General features: G+C 40.8%; 1 protein-coding gene across 1 annotated transcript in view; it reads right to left on the bottom strand.

Moving 5' to 3' along the window:
• Positions 1 to 15,562, bottom strand: part of LOC144781937 (cytochrome P450 2G1-like) — a 362,329-nt gene that overhangs the window by 259,283 nt on the left and 87,484 nt on the right. Inside the window, exon 3 of the mRNA XM_078661023.1 lies at positions 9,460 to 9,612. Coding sequence (XP_078517149.1) covers positions 9,460 to 9,612 — 153 coding nt within the window. The remainder of the gene's footprint in view (positions 1 to 9,459; positions 9,613 to 15,562) is intronic.

Raw genomic sequence — 15,562 nt, 5'->3', positions numbered from 1 at the left:
TAGGAGATTTCAATACAGTAAGGATAATAATTTGGACCGGTCAGAAAAATCTAGAGGGCTGGTAAATCCTAAAATGGCTAGTCGAGTTAGGCTGTTGACCAATCAGTATGGGCTCTGTGGTATCTGGAGGCTCAAGTCAGGCCAGCAGCGGGGCTACACATACTATAATAAAAAATATAATCATAGTTCCCCAATAGATTATTTTTTGCTTGATCTTAGACTAAAAGATGCTGTGAGGTTTGTGGGACACGTTGGTGTCCACATTTCAGACCACTCAGCTATTATACTGATTATGAAAGTAAAGACGGGTGGTTTGGATTCGGTCTGGAGATTAGATCGAACAGTTCTTCTAGATCAGGAAAGCCTAAAAGTGGTGAAAGAGGAGCTGGAAGTTTTCCTTGAAAAATACATGGGTACCGCAAAAATTGAGATAGTTTGGGAAACTTCTAAGGCTTTTCTAAGAGGGAGGTTGGGAGCTCTAGGCGCAAAGAAGCGGAGAAGCTATCATCGTAAAGTGTTAGAATAAGAGGAAAACATTTGCCTGAGTGAAGCAGAGATTATAACTTGTGGTGAATTGGCAATGCGAGAGCAGATAGTACAAGGCCTGGCAGAGCTGAAAACCGAATTAATGGTAGTATTAGCCCACAGAACTAGGGAAAAATGGGAAGCTAGTCAACTGGCCCACTTCAGCTATGGGGAGGGGTGTAGCAAACTTCTAGCATGGAAGGCAAAGAAAGATCAAGTCCGCAATTTCATTAAAGAAGTCAAAGTTCCAGAATCAGATGTCACCATCTCAGATAGTACGGAAATTGCAGATGCCTTTTTTGACTATTTTTTGGAGGTATATAGGGAAGATTTGAACCCTGATGTTTCAGCAATTAAGGGTTGGTTACAACTTATAGATCCACTCTCAGTTGACCTCAAGCAGGTTTTAAATAGCGAAATATCTATAATGGAGGTTGAAAGGGCCATAAAACTGGGAAAGAGAGGGAAGGCTCCTGGCCCAGACGGCCTCCCGGTTGAGGTATATAAAACTTTGATTGCCCCAATTATGACTCAGCTATTTAATAACATTTTCCAGGGGAATGTGAACCTGCCTGGCTCGTGGAATGAGGCACACATTATTTTAATTCCAAAGCCTGGAAAATCTCCTAAATATCTCGACTCTTACAGGCCAATATCGCTATTAAATTGCGATTATAAACTTTTTGCAAAAATAATGGCCGATAGGCTGAGTCTTGTTATCCCAAAAATAGTACATGACGATCAGAAAGGGTTTATTAAGGGCAGACTTCTAAAAGAACTTACTTTTTCACTAATAGGCGCCATAGATATGGCGGCAGTCTATAAACTTCCCTCGGCGGTGATAGCACTCGATGCCGCTAAGGCGTTTGATCGAGTGAATTGGTCTTTTTTAAAGGCCCTTCTAGGTTATCTTAATTTAGGGACTTGTTTTACTAATTCCTTGTTATCTTTATATCAGTCACCTACTTCTAAAGTACTTGTAAATGGGATCCTGGCCCAGTCTATTATGGTGATGCGTGAGACACGGCAGGGGTGCCCGCTGTCGCCTTTGTTGTTTGACCTGTACATGGAACTCCTGGCCTGCAGGATTAGAAATGCAGAAAAGATCCACTCTCAGTTGACCTCAAGCAGGTTTTAAATAGCGAAATATCTATAATGGAGGTTGAAAGGGCCATAAAACTGGGAAAGAGAGGGAAGGCTCCTGGCCCAGACGGCCTCCCGGTTGAGGTATATAAAACTTTGATTGCCCCAATTATGACTCAGCTATTTAATAACATTTTCCAGGGGAATGTGAACCTGCCTGGCTCGTGGAATGAGGCAAACATTATTTTAATTCCAAAGCCTGGAAAATCTCCTAAATATCTCGACTCTTACAGGCCAATATCGCTATTAAATTGCGATTATAAACTTTTTGCAAAAATAATGGCCGATAGGCTGAGTCTTGTTATCCCAAAAATAGTACATGACGATCAGAAAGGGTTTATTAAGGGCAGACTTCTAAAAGAACTTACTTTTTCACTAATAGGCGCCATAGATATGGCGGCAGTCTATAAACTTCCCTCGGCGGTGATAGCACTCGATGCCGCTAAGGCGTTTGATCGAGTGAATTGGTCTTTTTTAAAGGCCCTTCTAGGTTATCTTAATTTAGGGACTTGTTTTACTAATTCCTTGTTATCTTTATATCAGTCACCTACTTCTAAAGTACTTGTAAATGGGATCCTGGCCCAGTCTATTATGGTGATGCGTGAGACACGGCAGGGGTGCCCGCTGTCGCCTTTGTTGTTTGACCTGTACATGGAACTCCTGGCCTGCAGGATTAGAAATGCAGAAAATATCCCCCCTTTGTTGTGGAGGGGTGGTAAAAAAAAATAGGCCTATACGCATACAACACAATCATCTACTCTTCTAAATTGCAACAGTCAATGCAAGCCCTACTAGAATTAACTAAAGAAGTTGGGTCTCTCTCAGGGTATGAGATAAACGAGGATAAGACTGAGATTATGTCATGGAATTTAGACACAGAAGGGGTAGTATCCAAAGCAGAGATGAGATATCTGGGAACAAGGGTTACACATAACATTGAAGAGCTTACTAAAACTAATTTCTGGAAACTTAAGAGTGAAATTACCACTATTTTGCGAGGTTGGGCGCACCTACCACTTACCCTGTATGGTCGAACGAATTTGGTCAAGATGGTGATCTTGCCAAAATGTACTTTTCTGTTTGAAACAATTCCTCTGGCATTTAAAAAGGTCTGGTTAAAGAAGTTACAGAGTGAGATTAGCTCCTTTATTTGGGCCTCAAAGGGATCCCGCTTATCCTGGAAAAAGCTACGAAGAAAACTTGTTAAGGGGGGAATTGCGGACCCGGATTTTGAGTTGTATTTTTGGGCTTTTCAGTTAAAAACTTTAGAGTGCTGTTAGGGGTTCCGACGGGCTCATCGTTTGGAAAAATGTTTGCTGCGATGCTTAAGAGTAGCAAATACAAAAAATATGGTTTTTTGTGTAAATTTGCTGACCCAAGGTTTTTAAAAAAAGTAAGACTCAAGACTTTGCATGAGGTGGCGGAGCTCTGATTTAAAATCAGGAAGGTATTGAAAATTCCGTATTATGGATACATGTCTCCAATCTGGGATGCTCCAGGGTCGCCTCTTTGGACCAGAGATGTAATGGCTATTCCTTTGAGAACGGCGGGTCTTGAACGTTGGGGGGACCTATTTCCAGATGGAAAGCTGATTGCTTGGGGCTTAGGCGAGGCATTGTGGGGCCGAAGTTTCTCAAAATTTAAATACCTACAAATTCATAGCTGGGCAAGTAAATCGGAAAATGTTATTGGAATCCAGAATGAGCTTGAAGAAAATTTTTTGCAGCTGTCTCCTACAAAAAAGAAGTCGCTTTATGGTATTGGTCGATACTCGAGATGGCAGACGGCCCATTTACACTTCCTGAGGCCCTGTGGGGAGGTTGCTTGCCGGATATCGCCACCGAGAACCAATGGCAAGTAACTATGGCTATGCTATATAAAACAGTGAAATCTGCAAACTTAAGGCGGAATCTTTTATTTACAATCCACAGGCATATTGGTCGCCTTACAGACTCTCAAAACTCAAGAATGACGGTCTGGTGGAATGTCCGAAGTGTAAAAGCCTAAACGAGGATGACCTGCATATGTTTGTGTAATGTCCGAACATTAAAGAGTTTTGGGAGGAAGTAAGGAACTAAATGAAGTTTACAAAAATGAGAGGCACACCTCTTTTTATACGAAATATTTAGGGAAATATTTTAAAGAATTTTAGTTATTCACCATGCGTGCAGCAAAAGTGGCACGTTTGTCCAAACGCCGTGCCTCGAACTAAGCAACCTATCTAGAGTGGTGAGACCACTCAACTTTTGCGCACTGTTGCACCTGGTCTATGGGTCAGACCAGAATCACCTTCATTTTTTTATGCTTTTCTACTTTCATGAACTATTCACAAAATTTAACATATAAGTCTCAACACTTCAAAATCAATGTTTGTTATTTAATTTGCAAAAATCATCAAAGATAATTTGTATCATTCAGCTATAGTATTGACAATAAATGACAATTTCACAACAGGACTACATAATCAAGCTTAGTAGTAAACAGTTGTAGTGGCCCTTGTAGTAGTAGCCCGATGCATTTCGAGTCCCTTGGGACTCTTCCTCAGGGGCCTGTGAATGGGAACCAATTTTTAAACATAAATATTTTTTGCAAACATTCAAGATTCCAAATTATCAGGCAATTGTAATGCGAAGACAACAACGTGCATTTAAAATTTCAGGCATATTATCAGAAAACATTTTTGAACGGATACTGAAATGTACCTTGCAAACAGTAAAGCCGCCACCACACCACTGTGTAAAAAACTAAACCAACCTCACGGTAACTCATACTCACATCTATAGTTAACACAGTCCGCCCTGCCTGTGAACAAAATAATTATTAATAACCCGCTCTAGCCAAAAGGAAGTATGACTATAGACCTTCTCAGTGGAAACCTTACCTCAGGTTCTGTTCACTACACGCTACCGCGTTACTCCCTTATTTGCCACAATACCAATTCGTATCTGCAAAGAAACATGAAGAACCGTGCTCAAAACCTCTCTCCACTCTTCCGACACAAGAGGATAAAGAACCAGCGGAACTAATGGAATTTAAAGCCAAATCCAAATATCAATCACCAGTATCCCATAAAATCTTGGATGCATTCGAAAAATCAGTACGGAATGACTTGGAGAAGTTACGTTTTCAAAGATCCAAAACAAAGAATCTGACAGAATTCGAAAGAAATACTTTGAAAAAACTTCAAACAAATGAGAGTATTCACATCCAAAAAGCAGATAAGGGAGGAGCCATTATTGTTATGGACAAGGATTTCTATGTAAATAAGGTTAATGAGCATGTGTCTGATGAACTCACATACTTGGAATTGGAAGAAGACCCCACCAAAGAACTGGAAGACACTTTGCAACTTATTTTGGAAAGAGCATTTGAGCTAGGGTACATTTCTAACGCCACGAAACAGTTTTTGACAGTACAATTTCCAAGGCGGCCTCGCCTTTATATGTTGCCCAAAATCCACAAGGATAAACTAAATCCGCCAATGAGACCCATCGTGACAGGTTGTGGAACACTTTTTGAACCGTTGGGGCAATATATTGACACCTTTTTGCAGCAATTTGTTCAAAACTGGCCGTCTTATATCAAAGACACCAACCATTTTCTACTGAAATTGAAGAATATTCCGATTTCTCATGATCTAGTGTTATGTACTATTGATGTCAAATCACTTTATACCTCTATACCACACCACGCAGGACTTGAAGCCGTAGAATGGGCTTTGTTGGAACTTGAGAATATTAGAGCAGAGAAGACATTCATACTAGAACTGTTGCATTTTTGCCTATACCACAGTTATTTTCAGTGGAATTCCAAGTTCTACTTGCAACAGAATGGAACAAGTATGGGTTTTTCGGGAGCTCCCGCGTACGCCAACACGTACATGGCAAAATTTGAAGCTGATTTTATCTACTATGACGAAGAATGGTGTGAAAACAGTTTAGTGTACCAACGATTTATCGATGACATTTTCGTACTTTGGTCTGGAAGTAGAGAGAAATTGGAACAGAAGATACTAAGTCTAAATACTCATGTGGATCAGATCAAATTCACACATAGTATCAGCGATCATGAAATTGCATTTTTAGATGTTCTAGTATCAGTAAAACAAGGAAGGTTACAGACTGAAGTATTTCGGAAAGAAACAGACGTGAATAATTCTCTTTTATTTCAGAGTTTCCACCCACAGAATTTAAAAGTCAATTTGCCATTATCGCAATACATGAGAATAAAACGCATTTGTTCCGAACCTGACACACTGGGAAAACATTTGACCCTACAAGAACAGAAATATGTCCAGAGAGGCTACCCAGAAGTAGTACTCAATAAAGCCAAGGAGAAGATTGAATTATTCAACCGAGATAATCTCTTAGAGCAAAAACCTAAAAAAACCCTGGAGAGACAAGTTTTTGTATCTAAATATTCTACGAGTTCGGTAAAAATCAAGAATATCATTACAAGACACTGGGAACTTTTACAGCACGAACCAGATTTTAGAGGTATTTTTGCACATAAGCCTATGTTTGCTTATAAAAGATCAAAAAACTTGAAGGAATTGCTGAAAACCCCATCAATCAGTAGAAAGCAGACGTACAAAGGGATGAAACGTTGCGCAAATTGTGTGCACTGTCACAATGCCATCATTGGTACCACCTTAAATCATCCTCAGACTGGAAAAACCATAGAGCTGCACCATGACAGTGATTGCAACTCCAAAAACGTGATTTACTACATCAAATGCCCGTGTGGCAAAGTATATATAGGAAAAACAGAAAGGAAAATAAAAACGAGAATTTCTGAACATAAAAGTACCATCAGGAATGCCAACGTCAAAAGCAATCTAGCCAGACATTGGTTAGAAAATAGGCACAACATTTCCCAACTGAAGTTTTCAGTTCTGGAGAGAACAGAAAACTTTGAAGGAGGTGATCTCACCAGATCACTCCTTCAGAGAGAAATATTTTGGATTAGGTTCCTTGGGACACAAGAACCAAAAGGGCTAAATGAAAAAATTGATTACACTTGCTTTCTGTAAATATGTGACTGTACCCTGTTGAGATGCTAGTGAGTTGTTTGGCAGGCATTATTTTTTCATGTGTGATCACCTGTGTATACGAACGGAATTTGTACTGATTGGACTTGACTTGTTTAATTTATTTTATTTATTTTCCCCAGCCCGGTTGTGTTGTTATTTTCCTTTCACGTTTTTTCACACATTTTCATTTTTAATCCAGCACTTTGCACTAAACTTTGATAGCTTTAATATGGCGGGCCGGCAGGTTTGCGGTAGTCTGTCTTCTATGTTGTTAATCGAGAGGTCAGGACGCATTGAGGTAGACCGTTTTCGCTTTCTATAGTGATGTTGGGAAAGAGTTTGTATTTAAAAACACTGCGGGACATCTTGCGGCACAGACTGTTTGTGGAGAGGAGCGGAGTATTTGGAAGCACGAGCACGATAAGTCAGGTAGGAAGCTTTGGCGATGTGCGCCTTCATTGCGGAGGGAAATTTTGAGTGGAGAGAGGTTTTGAGCACGGTTCTTCATGTTTCTTTGCAGATACGAATTGGTATTGTGGCAAATAAGGGAGTAACGCGGTAGCGTGTAGTGAACAGAACCTGAGGTAAGGTTTCCACTGAGAAGGTCTATAGTCATACTTCCTTTTGGCTAGAGCGGGTTATTAATAATTATTTTGTTCACAGGCAGGGCGGACTGTGTTAACTATAGATGTGAGTATGAGTTACCGTGAGGTTGGTTTAGTTTTTTACACAGTGGTGTGGTGGCGGCTTTACTGTTTGCAAGGTACATTTCAGTATCCGTTCAAAAATGTTTTCTGATAATATGCCTGAAATTTTAAATGCACGTTGTTGTCTTCGCATTACAATTGCCTGATAATTTGGAATCTTGAATGTTTGCAAAAAATATTTATGTTTAAAAATTGGTTCCCATTCACAGGCCCCTGAGGAAGAGTCCCAAGGGACTCGAAATGCATCGGGCTACTACTACAAGGGCCACTACAACTGTTTACTACTAAGCTTGATTATGTAGTCCTGTTGTGAAATTGTCATTTATTGTCAATACTATAGCTGAATGATACAAATTATCTTTGATGATTTTTGCAAATTAAATAACAAACATTGATTTTGAAGTGTTGAGACTTATATGTAAAATTTTGTGAATAGTTCATGAAAGTAGAAAAGCATAAAAAAATGAAGGTGATTCTGGTCTGACCCATAGACCAGGTGCAACAGTGCGCAAAAGTTGAGTGGTCTCACCACTCTAGATAGGTTGCTTAGGAAGTAAGGAACTGCCTGGCACAAGCTTCAGGCAAGAGGATTAAGGTAAGCCGTGAGCTGATAATAACTGGAAGATACGATTTGCAAAGTAAGGGGAGCGATGATATAGCCAAGCTTGTTTTTTATGGTATCTTGTTGGCTCGGAGGGAGCTATGCAAATTATGGGTCTCCCCACTTTCCCCCACAATTTTGGACTGGGTACGTGTCATGAGACTTACTGCTAAATTGGACACCTTGGATCAAACCAAGAAAAGGCGGAGTTTTTGGGCACCTTTTATATTATATTTTGGGTGAGGGGCTTAATATTTAGGTTGAGAACAGCTATTGAAAAATATTAATCCAATGATTAAGGCCTTGGCCTATCGCACCGGCGATTGTTTCTGTATAGGAAACAAGTGGATAAGGTAGTGGTGCTCTAGATAAGAGGGTCTCTTGCTTGATAGGAGTCCCCTCGTTGATAGTAGTGTTGCACAAGCCTTTGTTACCATAGCTGGTAAATGAGATAAAAATTCCTAGGGCGGCATCGTGTTTGGAAAGGGTGGCAGAATGGCCAATGAGGATAAAAAAAAACAAGAAAAAAAAATATTCTGTCAGTGAACCGTTTGAGAATACCGAAAGTAATACACTTACTCAAAAGTGTAACTTACCTTTGTGAACCAGGCCCATTGTCTTTTTACTAGCTAACTAATTAAACTAAAGAGATATATCTTCTCTCTATTTTCATTTTCCAGTGTTCAAAAGGAAGATCTCTGAATGTTTCTGATTCCCAGCTTTCACCATGGAGTGAAATGCGCATTTTGTGCAGTGTGATTATATATTGTTCTCTATTTCCAGTATTATGGCCTCATTAGTTTACTGGCAGACTTGGAGTACTTCTTATTTACACAATGGTGGTGGTGTGGAATCATCAGTGAATGCCAGGTTTTTGCAAACCTTCTCTTTGCTTCATAAATAATTAGTCGAAAAACACAAACATTGGTAACCAAGTACTTGTTAGTAATACAGAACTGTGGCAGAGTGCATGGCTGGGATTTCATATGTTGGTGCTTTTCCTAAAAGTAAGTAAATTATGTCATTACGTAAATCAGGTATCTTTGTCATCATGCTTCTTTGTTTGAATTATTTTTTAGACGCTTGACTGAAAACAATTGTAGTTGTTTGACTCTAAATTGAGGTCAATACTTGTGGGTAATACAATGCAGTGTCATGGTGCATGGCTGGGATTTCTTATGTTGATGCTTTTACTAAAAATAAGTAAATTATGTCATTACGTTATTCATGTATCTTTTTCACGTTTCATTATTTGAATTGATTAGGTGCTTGACTAGAAGCGATTGTAGTTGTATGACTATATTGTATTAATTATTGTATTCACCAATAATGCTTGCCTTTACTTAACTTTGCAAAGTGATAGAATGATAACATGGATGCAATTTTGTATGTATCCATTGTAACACCTGCAATATAGTAAGGGTATACCCAGGGAACCAAAGATACTTTACCTTTATTTGCCATGATCTCATCCAACATGCACTTGGCTTCTTCTTGAATGCGTTGCTCAATACTTCTCTTCCCCATTCCAAAATTCCTTAAAGTAGTAAGTGAAAAACGACGTATCTTCTGCCACCGTTCAATGTTATTAGTGAAAGCAAACCCTAAAGGCAAAAAGCAAATTAAAATAATCAGAGGAACACAGCTCAGAATGTGATTTCCAGACCCCCAGGATATAGCGGCATGGATAAGCAAATTTAGCTGCACAAATATGGAAATTTAGCGGCACAAATATGGAAATTTAGTGGCACAAATATGGCAAATTAGCAGCATTTTTGCGGCACTTTCTTTTACTCATTATCATTCATTTTCAGCCTTAAATCAATGGAAACTGTTTTCACAGAGTATTCCACTTTGAAATAGGCAACCTGGGATATGGAACAGAGGAAACAGCCCACAGGCTAAGGCTGGTATCCCTTGGAAATGAAATCCTCCATTTGCTTTAGTATAGGTTCTGAGAAGCTCATCAAAGATGGCCTGGTAGCATCCCATAGGAAATGGCATTCCAGAACCTACAAACCAGGCGTCAGGCTTTCTGTGTCTCAGGTCTTTTACTTTCCTTACAGGCGTGTGGATCTTGGCCAATGGGTATTGACTGAAGGAAATACCACCACAAAACCAGGTTCTGTGGGCCAATTTGGCGGGCTGTCGAACTGCCACCAATACGGTTTCTGGCTAAACCCCCACAGTCACTCAAAACAACAACGTAAACAGTTTAACCAGCCTGCCAGCAACTCAAGGAGAAAAGAAAGGGGTCCAAAAATGGGATAGTGAAGCAAAAGGGTTTTAGTGAAATCAAATATTTGCCTAAGATCACACAATTTCAGCATGGAAGCCACGATTTTATCCAGATTTTCTGGTTTCACTCTGTACAAATCAGCAAGTACGTGGGTATCTATTTGTCTTTCCTTATGTTATGACTTTGTTTTTAGTTTTAACCTCCTAGTGCATTCTTCTGTAGTTTTTTAAATTATAGCTCCAACTTGACCCGAAGGTATTGAAGTGCTTCACATGCGTGCCAGTCACACTACACAATTACAACACAAACACATGCATTATTTATAGGCATAGGGAGATTAAGTTACTTGCCCAGAATCACAGGATGACAAAACACTACTGAGGTACTCGGATGCTACTGTGGGCTGTACACAGATACTGACAGCAGAGCAGATAAGGTCTGGAACATCGGGGAAAATCCTGGAGGGTCTGATTAACTGCCAAGCGAGGAGCCTGGCTACCTCACTGAGTCATTTGCCATCACCAACTGCCAAGCAATGAGTCTGACTACCTCATTGATTCACAAAGCATGTACCAATGCCAAGTTTGGATCCTGGCTACCTCATTGATTCACAATGTCATTGAGTCATAGCGCCATCACCAACTGCAAGCTGAGCTACCTCCATGGGCCTTGGTGTATTCAGCCTTTTCACAGTGCAGTGAAATCTTCATCAGCTACTGAGCCAAGATCTCTCTTGTGACCAAAGCGTTCTTTGTAATAAGCTGACTTCCTAAAATTTGCTATTAATGTGAATGATTTTAAATTACCTACAAAAGTCAGGGCCTTCAATTATTTTCAAGGGCTAAAATATAATGCTTCTTTTTAACTGAAATCTATTTATGCCATTAATTAATAGTTGCATACAACGGGTGGCAGTTTGGGGGTGATCAAGCAAACCCGGGGTTACACTAAAGCTGCGTCATGGTGAGAGGTAAATCCTCATATATTCATCAGCAGGTAATGATCCGCTAACGTGGCATTCCCAATCAGCTGGTAGACCTGGCAAAAGCATGCACATCAAGGTGCAGCAGCTGGGAGATAACGGGCTGACATTTAGCATGAGTCATGTCTTAGCAGTGCTGGCTGAAACAAATCCGAGTGCCTATGGCATTCTGGCCTTATCCAATCAGGAAGGAATGTATAATATGCTGATCACTGAATAAATAAAAAATTATCTTTTACGGAACAGGCTTTGGAAAAAGCTTATGTGGAAACTGCTGATTCTTAAATACACAGCGACTGATGGAATGAGTAGGTGAAAGATATACAATTCCAAACTTGAAATATAAGGACATCCCAGTGTGCACAGTATTCTAAAAGGATCAATATATGTAAGTGGAAAAAATTAAAACCACACATCGAATGCAGACATCTGCTGTGATTAACGATATACAGTGAAGTGATCGCACAGTGCTGTTGACACATATGCAAAAAAACAAGGCATCTTGATTGTGAATGATGCATAAGGTGGTCTTGGGTCTTGACAAAGGAAAACACAAATACTAAACATTTTTCACTGCTTGTAATATTGTAACATCCATGCAGGCAAGTGAAGAATTACAATTATCATAGAAGTGTACAACCTTAACCTTTTCCCTGCATTCCTTCAATTTCGCTGCATTTTTACAAAAGTGCCGATTTCGCGGGCACTTTCGTAAAAATTGCGGCATTTTTACAAAAGTGCCGATTTTGCGGCAAACCGCAAAATCGCAAAATCCTGGAGGATCTGGATTTGGAGTGGAAACCATCCTAACGAAACACACATTAAGTTCTCTTTCTTTTGTTAATTTATATTTAAAATCTTCAAATTTCCCTGTTGAGACAAACCGGTTCAAGAGAGAAAAAACTTTGGTGGCCCGATTTACCAGGTTGCTTGCAGTAGTAGGTTTGAGGTCTACACACAAAAAACTGTTTACAATTCGCAAAAGTTGTTTTTGCACTCATACAAGATGCATTCACACCAAAACGTCTGTGCTCTGTGTGAGTAATTTTCCATCTGCATGAGGTTAGCAGGCCTCCTGGGATCGGAATGCCCAGGAGGTTTGTAGATATACACAAACTGACACATTTGTAGATATTCACAGACTCCTCTCCGGGCCGTTTCCAACCTGAACATAGACAGATTTAATCTGATAGAGATTTACCACTCACAAAGGCATGAGTAAATCTATTCCAGGGCAGGAAATAATGAGGTACTTGGGGAAGAGGCTCCTTCACCTTTAAAGAGTACTTTCCTTCAGGAGTTGTTTGCATTTCCTTTTTATTCTCATGCAAACATATGTACTATATATTTTCACCTCTTGAATTTATTTAACTGTTTTTTTGTTCTGAAAAGCTGTGGTTCTCTGTATTCTCCTTATTTTAATATTCATCAGTCATAGTAGAGTATATGCTTTGAATGATTCTGGTGAAGAATACTGAAGCTCAGTTGCCTAAAGCTGAACTCAGACAAGACGGAGGTCCTCATCCTCGGACAATCCCCATCTGCCTGGGACGAATCCTGGTGGCCCACGGCGCTGGGCACTGCACCAACACCCACGGACCACGCACGCAACCTGGGATTCATCCTGGACTCCTCCCTCACGATGACCAAGCAAGTCAACGCCGCCTCGTCCTCCTGCTTCAACACCCTGCGCATGCTCTGGAAAATCTTCAAGTGGATCCCCATCGAAACCAGAAAGACCGTCACCCAGGCCCTCGTCACCAGCCGGCTGGACTACGAAACGCCTTATATGCAGGAACCACCGCCAAACTTCAGAAATGACTACAACTCATACAGAACGCCTCCACACGACTCATCCTCGACATCCCTCGCCACAGCCACATATCCGCCCACCTGAGAAGCCTGCACTGGCTCCCCGTCAACAAGAGAATCACGTCCAGGCTCCTCACCCACGCACACAAAGCGCTCCACGACATGGTCCCTGAATACCTCAACAACCGCCTCTCATTCTACACTCCCACCCGCCAACTCCACTCCGCCAGCCTCGCCCTCGCCACCGTCCCACGGATCCGCAGAACCACCACTGGAGGAAGATCGTTCTCCTACCTGGCAGTCAAAACGTGGAACTCCCTCCCTGCACACCTACGAATGACCCAGGACCATCTCACCTTCAGGAAACACCTCAAAACCTGGCTTTTCGAGCAGTAGCAGCACCCCCACCCCCTACCTTCAGCACCTTGAGACCCTCACGGGTGAGTAGCGCGCTCTATAAATGTTTTGATTGATTGATTGATTGAATGTTCAAGGAGACAAGGCAATGGTGAGGCATGAGCTAGCATTTTAAAAAGTTTCGAGACTAATCCAATGGCCTAAATGGTCTCAAGTTGAACATAGGTGGCAGTTGGTAATTTAAATACTGCTCCACTCAGCTTCTAGTAGGTCTCATAGAGTGAAAAAGTGCACTATTAAAAGTTGAACTTTTAGGTCCAAACAAAGGCTTCAGTAATTTAACCCTGAGCACAAACCCTTAGAGCTATGCCACAGAGAAGACATGCTTAACTTAGTGAAAATGTTTAAATATCAATATAAGGATACATTGGTATCCGTATATCTCTGCTCAGCTACTACCAACAAACCAAGGTTAACACAAAAACAGAAAACCAACCTTTCAGATTCTTCATAAACTTCTCCGTAGACAACATAATTGTAGTGGTGAGGTTCCATGCGTAGAGGTGAGGAAGTAGAGGTAGCCGAATGGTGTCTTTGTAAGTTATTTATTAAGCACATGACCACACGGGTATCAGCCCCACCATGAGCAGCCTGCCTCCTTCTCAGCCCATCTTCCAACTATCAACACTCACACCAGGCACCCAAGCATTCCACAAATGTCCATCACACCAACATCCCATGCAGAACACCCACACTGGCTGAGCAGCTAGGGAACAGGTAACAGGGAACATTATAACAATAACAAGAAGATACTACATTATCTTGTCCCCTTAAAACTTATAATTATTTAAGCCAAACTAAAATGAAAAACAACTATACACAACAATGTACAAATAAATTCAATAGTCCAAAACGCAGGGATGAATAGTAAAAACCACATCACGAGAGGGAAAAAGGACTAAACAAAGGAGGAAAGAAGAATGAAAAGATACAAATGAACAATCACACGTCCTCCTCCTTTAATAATAAAACAAAAGGAAAGTTAAAAGAATATTAAGCTCACTGACAAATAGTGAGATAACACCACATGACAATACACGTGAAACACTGTGAAGAGGAACACAGTAGAAACAGACTCCTAGAACTCTAACACTATGGAGAGAAATATGGGAGTATTGCACCCGCAGAATTCAAACACAATGGGTGGACCACACCCAGGTATGTACTAAAAAAAATGATTCAAACACTGTGGGTGGTGAAGGGATTATAAGCTAACTTGCCACCCCTCATGTAAGGGACCATACAATCCAAAAATGAGATTCTGATTCATAACGCAAACTGTAGATGCCAGGCACGGAAACGCTGACTGCTTCGACCTGCATACATTGATAATTGCCAGTAGAGCAGAAAATTAGATCTTAATTGAGAAGCAAAAGATGGTTGACACTCCAGCCAACTTCTCACCACAGTCAGGAACTGGAAACATAGCAAGGCGTCCAGAGCTTGCAGTGCCTCCTCTACAAGGAGAACAGAATTTCACCACAAGACAACAAGCCAAACTTGCGACCACCATTCCTAGCCCCTCAGTCTGCGTGTTGTCACTAATCTCAAGATGGCGGCAGTCTGTTATGGCAGCGCCAGGTGGCTAGCAGTAGCAGCGTGCTTCAAAGCTTCCCAAAGCAGCTTGCTTCGCAGAACTGATGAAGAGACGTCACAGTGGTGCCATGGAGAAGACCGAGCGACTCAAAAGTGAAGGTACGAATGCGCAAGGTAACTCGTGCTCCCACTTTGAATCCACTGTGTAGTGGTTTTACTGTCACAAATACTGATGACAACAAAGTCATGAAATAAAAAATACAAATAAATATTCTTAAAAACTTGCGAAATGTTCCACACATGGCACAGCTAAATTTAGCTGAATGTCCATGTAACTCAAACCGCAGCCATGCTCCACACAAAACACTGCACTTTTTCAAAAGACACCATGTTGAAAAGTAATGAGTACCTGCAATCCAATGCTGCCAATGCCAAATCAAAAGGCAAAAATGGACTTTCTGTAGAGAAGAAGTAGCTGCACATACTTGTTGTAGCGAACAAACAACCTGTCCCAAAAGATGTTAAAGATGGCAGAGTTAACACAGGCTACTTCCCTGGATGGTAGATG

The sequence above is a fragment of the Lissotriton helveticus genome, chromosome 9 (assembly GCF_964261635.1).
Source record: "Lissotriton helveticus chromosome 9, aLisHel1.1, whole genome shotgun sequence".
In the NCBI taxonomy this organism is placed as follows: domain Eukaryota; kingdom Metazoa; phylum Chordata; class Amphibia; order Caudata; family Salamandridae; genus Lissotriton; species Lissotriton helveticus.
The sequence above is the reverse complement of the archived record's forward strand: the minus strand, read 5'-3'. Positions and strand labels throughout refer to the sequence as shown.